Source organism: Rhinoraja longicauda, chromosome 3 (genome assembly GCF_053455715.1).
Source record: "Rhinoraja longicauda isolate Sanriku21f chromosome 3, sRhiLon1.1, whole genome shotgun sequence".
Taxonomy (NCBI): Eukaryota; Metazoa; Chordata; class Chondrichthyes; order Rajiformes; family Arhynchobatidae; genus Rhinoraja; species Rhinoraja longicauda.
In genome coordinates, this window is record NC_135955.1 from 85,689,091 (window position 1) to 85,702,205 (window position 13,115).

At 44.0% G+C, this 13,115-nt stretch overlaps 1 protein-coding gene across 3 annotated transcripts in view; it reads left to right on the forward strand.

The window, feature by feature from the left end:
* The window catches only part of LOC144592141 (xanthine dehydrogenase/oxidase-like), a 113,385-nt gene that overhangs the window by 13,378 nt on the left and 86,892 nt on the right, over positions 1-13,115 (forward strand). For all 3 annotated transcript variants that reach the window (XM_078396558.1, XM_078396557.1, XM_078396556.1), the window contains exon 2: positions 8,650-8,763. In XM_078396558.1, the coding sequence (XP_078252684.1) occupies positions 8,667-8,763 (97 nt within the window). In that variant the 5' untranslated portion in view covers positions 8,650-8,666. The remainder of the gene's footprint in view (positions 1-8,649; positions 8,764-13,115) is intronic.

Here is a 13,115-nt window from a genome sequence, read left to right on the forward strand (position 1 = left end):
CCCCACATGAAACAAACCAAGGAACACTATAATACACTTTTAACACATACTAAATAACAAAAAAGAAGAAAGGACAGACAGACTTGGCGAGGCAGCCACTGCTGGTCCTCCTTAAGTTGTACAGCTTTGTAGGTTAATCGGCTGGGTATAAATGTAAAAAAATAGTCGCTAGATTGCGTAGGATAGTGTTAATGTGCGGGGATTGGTGCGGACTCAGTGGGCCGAAGGGCCTGTTTCCGCACTGTATCTCTAAACTAAACTAAGCTACAAAGGATCCCAGAGGAAACATGTTAAGAAACATTTACATGGATAGGACAGGTTTGTATGGATAGGGGCCAAAACGCAGGCTGGTGAGACTGCTGTGGATGGGACATGTTGGTCAGTGTGGGCAAGTAGGGCCGAGGGGCCTGTTTCCACACTGTATCACTCTGAGAAGGAAATTTACAAAATGCAGCTATCTACATATCCCAGCAATGGCTGCATGTAATGTATTTTTGCTACAAATTATGACCCGCTGGGCATTATAATAGGCTGTTTTTATATTGTCTTCAATGCAACGCTGTTCTGTTCCTGAAAAACATTGACTGTAAAGGAATTGGCTTTGTTTGTTGTAATTGAACATTTCAAAATAATACTTATGTTTCCAGCACCGGCAGTAAAAAAAAACTAAAGTAGAATGTTAATAGAATTCACCACAGGTATCATTTGAGGGAATGATCTTGCCAGAATGATATACATTTGACTTCTGCTTCTTTTGCATTTGGATTCTTTTTAATCTACCAAACTGATCATTTTCTCCGACAAAATTGTCTACCTTCCAGTCTCACAGCAAAATTTGCATATCCAAGGAGGAATGAAAAGTAGGTGTTGGCGTCTTTATTAATTCTTCGCTGACTTTTGTCAACAGCAGTGGAGCACGGTTTTGGAGATGAACAACTTGCCCTCCTTGAATTTAGTTTAGAGTTACAGCACGGAAACAGGCTCTTCGGCCCACCGAGTCCGCACCCACCGACCAGCGATGTCTGCACACTAGCACTATCCATCCTGCACGCACTAGGGACAAGTGGCAACATTTGTTCCTATCTAAAGCACAGTGTGTGCACTACACTATTTTAAAACTGAATACAGTATGGGGGGGGGGGGGGGTTGCACGGCAGGTGAGGTCACGACTCCTGATCCGTACTGTCGCCATGCAGCACCTTCTGGAGTGCAAGCGTTGAACTTCAGGTAGGCACTTACAATGGCTGCCATTGAAGAGTTGGGATATTTCCTTAGTCTTTTTCTTTTATTTTATGTTTGGAACGACTCCTGTTGTGGAACAATTCATCAGTCCTAATTTGAGAGGGTGTTGCAGTTGAATGTTGCGGCTGCACTTTGCTGCAGCTCGGCTTCCCCCGTCTTCTCCCATCAGCGCATCTCCGGCTTCCTCCCGGCGCTCCGTGTCCCGACACCCCTCCCCATTCCTGTGCTCCTCGCTCCTGCAGGCTCGGCGCCCCTGCTCCACGCCTCGCTTCCTGCGGCACTTCGGCCCTCCAGCCCTTCTCCCTGCTTGCCATCTCCGTCAGCTGGGCTCCATTTCCACTTGGCCGGCGCTCAACACCTCGAGGCTGGCGCTGCCGAACAGAGCCATGGCCTGGTCCTCCGCCTATTGCCTCGGCTCCCAGCGCCCGGCCCAGCTCTCGCTGCTGCTCGGTCTCCGCTGCCGATCGGCCGGTCCTCTTCCTCCTCCTCCTCGTCAGGCTCAATACTCCGCTCCTCCTCCTCTTCCGAGGCCGTCGAGCACGGCTCCCTGGGCCCTTCGCCTTCAGGCCCAAGCGGGTCGCCGACCTCCAGCGCTCGCTGCTTCTGCCTCTGCAGATCCTCCAGGCCCCTCGGCTCGGGTTCTTCCCGCTGATCCTCTCCCAGCTCACTCAACCCCATCCTTTCCTCCTCCTCCTCCTCTTCTTCTCCCCCCGCCGGCAGCCCTCTGCTTCTCGGCCTTGCTCTCCTGCTTCCCTTCCAGGCCGCGTTTCCCGCTGGCTGGCCAGACATCTTCCCAGGTGCTTCTTACATCCGCGGGCTTTGTAGCCCTTCTCCCGGTTCCTCTTCCTCCTCCGGATCCTCCAGCTTCTTCCCCATTTTTTACAGCACAAAAATTGACAATTTTTGCGGTTTTTTTCAAGGTAAGAGCGTCCGTGTTGCATGTGTTACTAGTGTATGCCAGAAGCTGCCACGTACTCCAGATGGCTTGAGCGACTCCGTGCGTCACGCCCTTTGACCTTATGATCTTACGTGCAATCCCCCTATTGCTGAGCTCTCTTTCCAAATAGAGGAATGATTAAATTTGTTTAGTTACGAGACAATGATAACAGAATCATGAAGGAGATGGCCAGACCTCCTTGTCAATGCCAACTTTGAGATTTATCTAATTAGTTCCACTCTCTTTTCATCTAAAGTGCATCAACATTTTTTTTGTTCAATAATCCATCCAGTTCCCTTTGGAAAGTTAACTATTGAATATTCTTCCATTTCCCCTATCATTCCAGATGTAACTTTGTAACGTTGTTTGCGCCCTAGATATATATATATGGCGCTTCTTGGCATACCTTGTGTTTGATGCAAAACAAAGAATTTCACTGTGACATGTCACGTGATAATAAAGTATCTATCAATCATGCAAACTAGCCTAAATGTCTTTTTTTCATCTCACTCTTTTGCCTCTCTTCAAGTTTTGAACCAATGATCATAAATGCTTGCCCTCCAGGTTCTGAACACTCCTACCAGTCGAAACATTTCCTTCCTGTCTTAATGATTCAAAATATCTCATGGTTTGAGTACCAATATTGCATGTTCACCTAAGTTTTCTTTCAGAAATTCAATTCCACGTTCATAAGCGATACGAGCAGTATTTGGCCATTCGGCCCGTCAAGCCTACTCTGCCATTTAATCATGGCTGATCTATCTTCCCCTCTCAACCCCATTCTCCCGCCTTCTCCCCATAACCCATGACTAATCAAGAATCTATCTCTGCTTTAAAAATATCCATTGACTTGGCCTCCACAGCCTTCGGTGGCAAATAATTCCACAGATTCACCACTCCCTGACTAAAGGGTGTAGTTTGGTATTATTTTATTTTTGTCATGTATACCAAGATAACCAACCAACCCTGCAGCCATCTATAACTAAAATTGATGAGTTGCCTCCCTCAACTCTTTTATCTACCTTTCTCTATATTTCGGAGATAAACAATAGACAATAGATGCAGGAGTAGGCCATTCGGCCCTTTGAGCCATTAACTGTGATCATGGCTGATCATCCACAACCAGTACCCTGTTCCTGCCTTCTCCCCATATCCATTGACTCCGCTATCTTTAAGAGTTCTATCTAACTCTCTCTTGAAAGGATCCAGAGAATTGGTCCCCACTGCCTTCTGAGGCAGAGAATTCCACAGATTCACAACTCTGGGTGAAAAAGTTATTCCTCATCTCTGTTCTTGATAAATCAAGTTATTTCCCTTCAGCCTGAATAATCACACAAATTACTGGATGAGCACATCAGCTTTATTCCACAGTGGGGTTCTTCCCGTGAGGATCTCCAGACACAATACTAGTGTCTGAAAAGATCTCAACTCAGGAGAGGGGAAGAACAACTTTTCCACGATTGTTTACTTTTTATACAGAAAGGAAAAAGGGGTGTGACAGAAAAGAAATCAACGACCAATTACAATTCTAATACAATTCCCACGGTTACAGAGAAAACAAAATCATTAATACAGGTCACATGCTTTCAGGGAAACACATCAATTTATCTAGAGTGGATTCAAAACTTTTCCGACTTTCACACGCACCCATATAAGGAGTTGTTATTGAGAAATAAACTTTCTTTATCTCATACATGAGCAATCTCGCAGCTGCACGACCTTGCTTCTTAGCTGTATTAATACACAAGCTAACACTATCGGACAATGGAGTAATTTAAGAACAAAGAACCCGTATATGCCTCTGTCTACTCCCTATCACTCCTAGAGGGACAAACACATTCCATTCCCAATGATAACATTTCTGCCACAAGCATCCATCTTACTGCTTTCTACTGAAAATAAGCATTCATTTTATATTAGCTAAAACAACAACAAAAGAAACCATCTCAACTATCTACAACAAAATATCAATATCTCTAATTAAGTATATCAGCTAATAGCATAGATTCTCATTCTAAATGGCCTACCCCTTATTCTTAAACTGTGGTCCCCTAGTTCTGGACTCCCCCAACATCGGGAACATGTTTCTTGCCTCTAGCGTGTCCAATCCCTTAATAATCTTATACTGTATGTTTCAATAAGATCCCCTCCCATTCTTCTAAATTCCAGTGTGTACAAGCCCAGTCGCTCCATTCTTTCAACATATGACAGTCCCGCCAGCCCGGGAATTAACCACGTGAACCTACGTTGCACTCCCTCAATAGCAAGAATGTCCTTCCTCAAATTTGGAAACCAAAACTGCACACGATACTCCAGGTGTGGTCTCACCGGGGCCCTGTACAACTGCAGAAGGACCTCTTTGCTCCAATACTCAACTCCTCTTCTCTTGTTATGAAGGTCAACATGCCATTAGCTTTCTTCACTGCTTGCTGTACCTGCAGTGACTGATGTACAAGGACACACAGATCTCGTTGTACTTCCCCTTTTCCTAACTTGATTCCATTCAGATACTAATCTGCCTTCCTGTTCTTGCCACCAAAGTGGATAACCTCATATGTATCCACATTAAACTGCATCTGCCATGCATCTGCCCACTCACCCAACCTGTCCAAGTCACCCTGCATCCTCATTGCATCCTCCTCACAGTTCACACTGCCACCCAGCTTTGTGTCATCTGCAAATTTGCTATTGTACCTACTCGGTCTTTGAACATTGGCATATGAGTCTTTTATGAACACTGTTAAAACATTAAAGTGGTTTCTAAATTCAGATTTACAAAAGCAATCACCAGTTTAAAAAAAGATATTGGTTTAATCCCCAATATAAATACCTTAGAGTGTATGACTTTGTAGAATGTAAAATGATTCAGTGCAATTTTTGCTGAGCCCGCCAGTCCATCTTACAAACCAGCCTCCCCCTCCCCACCAACTCCATTCCTGCTGCCTTGGGAAAGCTGCCAACATTATCAAGACCACTTACACATTGGTCAATCCCTCTTCTCCTCTCCCCCGTCGGGCAGAAGATACAAAGCTTGAAAGTATATAACCCAGAGGTTCAAGAACAGATTCATCCCCACTGTTTGCAGATTATTGAATGGACTTCTCAAAATATAAGGGTGTAGTCCCGATCCCACAACCGACCTTATTGCAGCCCTTGTACTTTTGTTATGAATCTGTGGAATTCTCTGCCTCATAAGGCTGTGGAGGCCGATTCACTGGATGCATTCAAAAGAGAGTGAAATAGAGATCTTAGGGCTAGCGGAATCAAGGGATATGGGGAGAAGGCAGGAACGGGGTACTGATTGTGGATGATCAGCCATGATTACATTGAATGGCGGTATCACAGAGTCTGAAGAAAGGTCTCGACCCGAAATGTCACCCATTCCTTCTCTCCGGAGATGCTGCCTGACCCACTGAGTTACTCCAGCATTTTGTGATGCATTGAATGGCGATGGTGGCTCGAAGGGCTGAATGGCCTATTCCTGTACCTATTGTCCATGTATCCATGTAATATAACTAGATAACAATGACCGTTGTTCCATTTTTCCATTTTCTGATGACTGAACATTTTATAGATGCGTTGAACATAGAAGACAGGAACAGGCCCTTTGGCCCTTAATATCAGTACCAGACATAATGCCAAATCGAACTAAAACTTAATCATCACTATCATATCTGTTTCCCTCACCCCTGCCATGCAATCAACACTCTCTGTATCAAAATAACTTGCCCTCAGCTTTCCCTTAATCTTTCCCCCTCTGAGCTTAAAGCGATGCCCTCTAGTATTTGACTCTGTCTTGGGAAAGAGATTTGACTGTCTATCCTTCTATGCCTCGCCGTGATTGTATATATTTCCGTCAAGTCGCCCCTCGACCTTCAATGAATCAAATAAAACAACCCAAGTTTGACCAACTTGTAGCTAATATCCTCTAATCCAGGCAGCATTTTGGTAAGGATAGACACCACATGCTGGAGTAACTCAGTGGGTCAGGCAGCATCTCGGGAGAAATGGATAGGTGACGTTTCAGGTCGGGTCTGAAAAAGGTCCTGAACCAAAACGTCACCTATGTTCTCCAGAGATGCTGCCTTTGACTGGCTGAGTTACTCCAGCGCTTTGTGTCCTTCTGTGCATGAAGCAAAGATCTTCATCAAGCCCTCTGCAACCTCCACCTTTCCTTTCTCAATAACCTGGGATAGAACCCATCAGGTCCAGAGAATTTATCTACCTTGATACTCTTCAAGAAACCGGGCCCCACCTTCTCGATGTCAATCCACCCTCACATGTTAATACTGATCTCATTATCCTCCGTGTTGAAGGCTATTTAAAATAAAATCAAAGTACTTGTCCTCTGTAAATATGAAATAAAAAGAGAAACTATTGGAAGTAACTCAACTGGTCAAGCACCACATGGAGAGAGAGAGGAAAACAGGTAATGTTTCAGGTTAATAGTCTTTCATCAGTGGTAAAGGTGAAGACCGGTTTGTCTTTATTCTGGGGAATGTGGATGATCACAATGAATGGCGGTGCTGGCTCGAAGGGCCGAATGGCCTCCTCCTGCACCTATTTTCTATGTTTATGTTTCTATGTTTATGTTTCCATGGAAGATGGTAAACAAGTCAAATTGGTGGATGTGATAGGGTGAGAGGTAAGAGAGATAACATTTATATGGTGGTCATAAAATAGAAAAAATGTCACAGAATAGGTGAGTGCTCCTGAGTTGTAACCCTTTAGTTACTTCAGTGTTTTTAGAAGCATCCGTGCCATTTTGGTGAAACTAAAAATCTTTAAAGCTACAGAATTTATATTTCAGAGTTTATATTACAGATTTATACCTGGCGCAACCCTCACTCTGGTGGACACAAGATGCTGAGATAACTCAGCGAGTCAGGCAGCATCTCTGGAGAGAAGGAATGGGTGATGTTTTGGGTCGAGACCATTCTTCAGATCCCTCCCCTCCCCTCCTTTTCCAATCCACCCCCCCTTTCCTATACCCCAGTTGAATGCACACTCATTTCTCTCTTTCCCCGCCCCCACCTTGTCTTCTTATCTCATTCCCTTTTTTATCTTTTCATCTCTAGCATTTGTCCAACTATCTGCCAATCGGCTTCTCTTCACCACCCCCGCCCCCACCCACCCACACCTGTATCCACCTATCATTTGCCAAACGATGTCACGCCTTTCACCTCTCTTCCAGCTTTCTCACCCCGACCATAATCATTCTGAAGAAGGGTCCCGATCCGAAACACTACCTATTCATGTTCTCCAGAGATGTTTAGTTTATTGGAATGTGCACTGAGGTACAGTGAAAGGCCTTTGTTGCGCGCTAACCTGTCAGCAGAAAGACAATACATGATTAAAATCGAGCCATTTACAGTGTATAGATACATGATAACTGCATAGAAGCTACCTGACATGTGAGTTACTCCAGCACTTTGTGTCTTATTGTGGAAACGGCCATCTGCAGTAACCAATGATGAGCATTTGTCGGCACTGGGCCTGTACAATCTGGAGTTTAGAAGAATGAGGTGGAACCTCATTGAAACATACAGAATAGTGAAAGGCTTGGATAGAGTGGATGTGGAGAGGATGATTCCACTAGTGGGAGAGTCTAGGACTAGAGTTCATAGCCTCAGAATTAAAGGACGTTGGTGCTGGAGTAACTCAGCGGGTCAAGCAGCATCTCTGGAGAACACGGATGGATGATGTTTCGATTCGGGATCCTTCTTTAGACTGATCTGTCTCTGGAAGGGTCTCGATCCAAAACACCTCCAACTCCAGCACTTTGTATCCTTAATAGAATACCGGTAGTTTAATTTACTTCATGTTTACATCTGAGAGATGTCTTTCTGCTGACTGGTTAGCATGCAACAACGGCTTTTCACCTCAGTACACGTTCCAATAAACTAAACTAAACATCTCTGGAGAACATGAATAGGTGGTGTTTCGGATTGGGACCCTCCTTCAGAATGAAGTTAAAGGAAGGAGATGAGGAGAAATTTATTTAGCCAGTGGGTGGTGAATCTGTGGAATTCTTTGCCACAGAAGGCTGTGGAAGCAAAGTCAGTGGATATTTTTAAGGCAGAGATAGGTAGATTCTTGATTAGTACAGGTGTCAGAGGTTATGGGGGGAAGGCAGGAGAATGGGGTTAGGAGGGAGAGATAGATCAGCCATGATTGAATGGTGGAGTAGACTTGATGGGCCGAATGGCCTAATTCTACTCCTATTCATTATGACCATATGACCTTATTGTGTCTAAACTAAATAGTCATTGAGAGATGCAACAAGGAAGCGGTTTCACGCAAGGAAATAAAACTATTGGGGATAAGGGAATATAAGCTCAAAAATGTAAATGCTTATTTTAGGCCATTTCATGAGCTTTCTCATATTTGGCATTTGTTATCATATTTTTGTTCTGCTTATGTTTCTTATATTTTTCTCTCTAATTGATTGCTCTTTTTTGTTGTTACAGCTCAGCTCAGCAGTACCATGGAGACTGTGTCGCCTCAGAAGCCAGGTTGTGATGTAGCTAAAGCGGTCACAGCAGGCCAGCTCATGGTTCGGGTGAATGGAGCTTTCCATAATGGTAAAGGCAGCAACTTTTTATTATTAATAATTTTTTTAATATTATAATTAATATCGAGCATTTCATTTTGTAACTCTCAACTTGAGACAAGTGTAAGCAACGTATGACATGCCCTCGTATATAGCAGTTTGCAAGCAAATTCCACAGATACCACCATTCCTAATCCCACAGTAAAATAAATTTCTCGTCAAAAGCCTTCACTCTCTTAAAGATGACTTGAAAAGTTAGAAACTATTAATTAGCATTTGTATACGTTGATGTATTTTAGATGTTAGCATGAAGTAAATTAAACTATCAGTGTTCTATTAAGGATACAAAGTGCTGGAGTAGGAGCTGTTTTGGATCGAGACCCTTCTAGAGACAGATCAGTCTAAAGAAGGATTCCGATTCGAAACATCACCCATCTGCGTTCTCCAGACATGCTGCCTGACCCGCTGAGTTACTCCAGCACTTTGTATCCTTGTGTATAGGTATCATGTAGGGGTGGGGCAAGCAATGCGACAGAACTGGAAATAAGTAGTCATGATAACATGCAAATGTCAACGTGTAAGGTTTGGAGCTGCAGACTGGTTGGAGAATAAAACAGAAGCCATTGCTGATCAGAAGACACAGGAGTAGATCAGGCAGTTCAGCCTATTGAATCTGCACCACCATTCAATCAAGGCTGATCTATTGTTCACTCACAACCCCATTTTCCTGTCTTCTCCCCATAACCTTTGACGCCCTTGCTAATCAAGAACCTTTCAGTTTCTACTTAAAAATACCCAATGTCTTGGGTTCCACAGCCATCTGTGGCAATGAATTCCACAGATTCACCAACCTCTGGCTTAAGAAATTCCTCCTCATCTTCATTCTAAAGATACTCCCTTTTTTCTGAGTCTGTGCCCTCTGGTCCTAGACTCTCCCCCTACTGGCAGGTTTGCTAGTGCTACATGTGTGGGTTTAAACTAAATAGCGGGGGGGAAGGGTTGACAAATTGGGAACATAAGGTGGAGTTAAAGGGGAAGGGAATAGAGGAAAAGTTGCAAAAGTTTCCCGAATTAATGGGAAGGAAAGTTCGAGAAGGGATAAGAGAGTATGGTCAGGGCCAATAGTGACCGGTGTGAGAGGGGAGGTGAATACCGAAGTTAAAGTGTTGTATTTGAATGCGCTATAATAAATAAAGTGGATGAGCATGAGGCTCGGTTAGATATTCGCAAGTATGATGTTGTGGGAATTACAGAGACATGGCTGCAAGAGGACCAGGGCTGGGAACTGAATATTCAGGGGTATACGTCCTATCGAAAAGACAGACAGGTGGGCAGAGGGGGTGGGGTCGCTCTGTTGGTAAGGAATGATATTCAGTCCCTTGCAAGGGGTGACATAGAATCAGGGGGTGTAGAGTCAGTATGGATAGAACTGAGGAATTGTAAGCGTAAAAAGACACTAATGGGAGTTATCTACATGCCCCCAAACAGTAGCCTGGATATAAAAGGTGCAAGTTGAATCAAGAGTTAAAATTGGCATGACACAAAGGTAATGCTACAGTGGTTATGGGAGATTTCAACATGCAGGTAGACTGGGAAAATCAGGTTGGTACTGGATCCCAAGAAAGGGAGTTTGTGGAATGCCTCCGAGATGGATTCTTAGAGCAGCTTGTACTGGAGCCTACCAGGAAGAAGGCAATTCTGGATTTAGTGTTGTGTAATGAACCAGATTTGATAAGGGAACTCAAGGTAAAAGAGCCATTAGGAGGTATTGATTGTAATATGATAAGTTTTAATCTACAATTTGAGAGGGAGAAGGGAAAATCTGAAATGTCAGTATTACAGTTAGCAAAGGAGACTATGGAGGCATGAGGGAGGAACTGGCTAAAGTTGGCTGGAAAGAGACCTGAGCAGGGAAGACAGTGGAACAACAATGGCAGGTATTTCTGGGAATAATACAGAAGGTGCAGGATCAGTTAATTCCAAGGAGGAAGAAAGATTCTAAGGGGAGTAAGAGGCGACCGTGGCTGACAAGGGAAGTCAAGGACAGTATAAAAATAAAAAAGAAGTATAACATAGCAAAGATGAGCGGGAAGCCAGAGGATTGTGAAACTGTTAAAGAGCAACAGAAGATAACTAAAAAGACAATACGAGGAAAAAAGATGAGATACGAAGGTAAGCTAGCCAAGAATATAAAGGAGGATAGTAAAAGCTTCTTTAGGTATGTGAAGAGGAAAAAAATAATTAAGACAAATGTGGGTCCCTTGAAGACAGAAGCAGGCGAATTTATTATGGGGAACAACAGACAAGGTAATGGCAGATGAGTTGAACAGGTACTTTGGATCTGTTTTCACTGAGGAAGACACAATCTCCCAGATGTACTAGTGGCCAGAGGTCCTAGATTGACTGAGGAACTGAAGGAAATTCACATTAGGCAGGAAATGGTGTTGGGTAGACTGATGGGACTGAAGGCCGATAAATCCCCAGGGCCTGATGGTCTGCATCCCAGGGTACATAAGGAAGTGGCTCTAGAAATCGTGGACGCATTGGTGATAATTTTCCTTTGTTCTATAGATTCAGGATCAGTTCCTGTGAATTGAAGGGTAGCTAATGTAATCCCACTTTTTAAGAAAGGAGGGAGAGAGAAAGCAGGAAATTGTAGACTAGTTAGCCTGACATCGGTGGTGGGGAAGATGCTAGAGTCAATTATAAAAGAAGGAGAAGCGGAACATTTGGATAGCAGTAACAGGATCGTTCCGAGTCAGCATGGATTTACGAAGGGGAGATCATGCTTCACTAATCTTCTGGAATTTTGTGGAGGATGTAACTAGGAAAATGGACATGGGAGAGCCAGTGGATGTAGTGTACCTGGTCTTTCAGAAAGCCTTTGATAAGGTCCCACATAGGAGATTAGTGGGCAAAATTAAAGCACATGGTATTGGGGGTAGGGTACTGACATGGATAGAAAATTGGTTGGCAGACAGGAAACAAAGAGTAGGGATTAACGGGTCCCTTTCAGAATGGCAGGCAGTGACTAGTGGGGTACCGCAAGGCTCGGTGCTGGGACCACAGCTATTTACAATATACATTAATGACATATATTAATGATTTGGAAGAGGGGATTAAAAGTAACATTAGCAAATTTGCAGATGACACAAAGCTGGGTGGCAGTGTGAACTGTGAAGAAGATGCTATGAGGATGCAGGGTGACTTGGACAGGTTGTGTGAGTGGGCAGATGCATGACAGATGCAGTTTAATGTGGATAAATGTGAGCTTATCCACTTTGGTGGCAAGAACAGGAAGGCAGATTATTATCTGAATGGTGTCAAGTTAGGAAAAGGGGAAGTACAATGAGATCTGGGTGTCCTTGTTCATCAGTCACTGAAAGTAAGCATGCAGGTAGAGTAGGCAGTGAAGAAAGCTAGTGGCATGTTGGCCTTCATAACAAGAGGAGTTGAGTATTGGAGCAAAGAGGTCATTCTGCAGCTGTACAGGGCCCTGGTGAGACTACACCTAGAGTATTGTGTGCAGTTTTGGTCTCCAGATTTGAGGAAGGACATTCTTGCTATTGAGGGAGTGCAGCGTAGGTTCACAAGGTTAGTTCCTGCGATGGCGGGACTGTTGTATGTTGAAAGACTGGAGTGACTGGGCTTGTATACACTGGAATTTAGAAGGATGAGAGGGGATCTTATTGAAACATGTAAAGTTATTAAGGGATTGGACATGCCAGAGGCAGGAAACATGTTCCCGATGTTGGGGGAGTCCAGAACCAGGGGCCACAGTTTAAGAATAAGGGGTTGGCCATTTAGACTGGAGATGAGGAAAAACGTTTTCACTCAAAGTTGTAAATCTGTGGAATTCGCTGCCTCTCTTGATAGAGCTCTTAAAGATAGCGGAGTCAAGGGATATGGGGAGAAAGCAGGAACGGGGTACTGATGTGGATGATCCACCATGAGCACAGTGAATGGTGGTGCTGGCCCAAGGGGCCGAATGGCCTACTCCTGCATCGATTATCTATTGTAACATCCTCTGCACGTCCACTTCTTTCTAAACCTTTCATTTTTCGGTAGTTTTCAATGAAAACCCTACCCATCCTTCTAGACTCAATCAAGTACAGGCCTAGAGACGTCAAGCACTCCTCATATGATAACTGAATCGTCCCCAGGATTATTCTCGTAAACCTCCTCTAGACCCTCTCCAACGCCACCACATCCTTCCTCAGATAAGGGAGCCAAAACTGCTCACAATATTCCAAATGTGGTCTGACCAGTCCCTTATTAAGCCTCATCATATTATCCTTGCTTTTATATTTTAGGACTCTTGAAATGAATGCTAACATTTCATTTGCCTTCCCTCCTGCCGACTTAACCTGACAATAAGCCTTC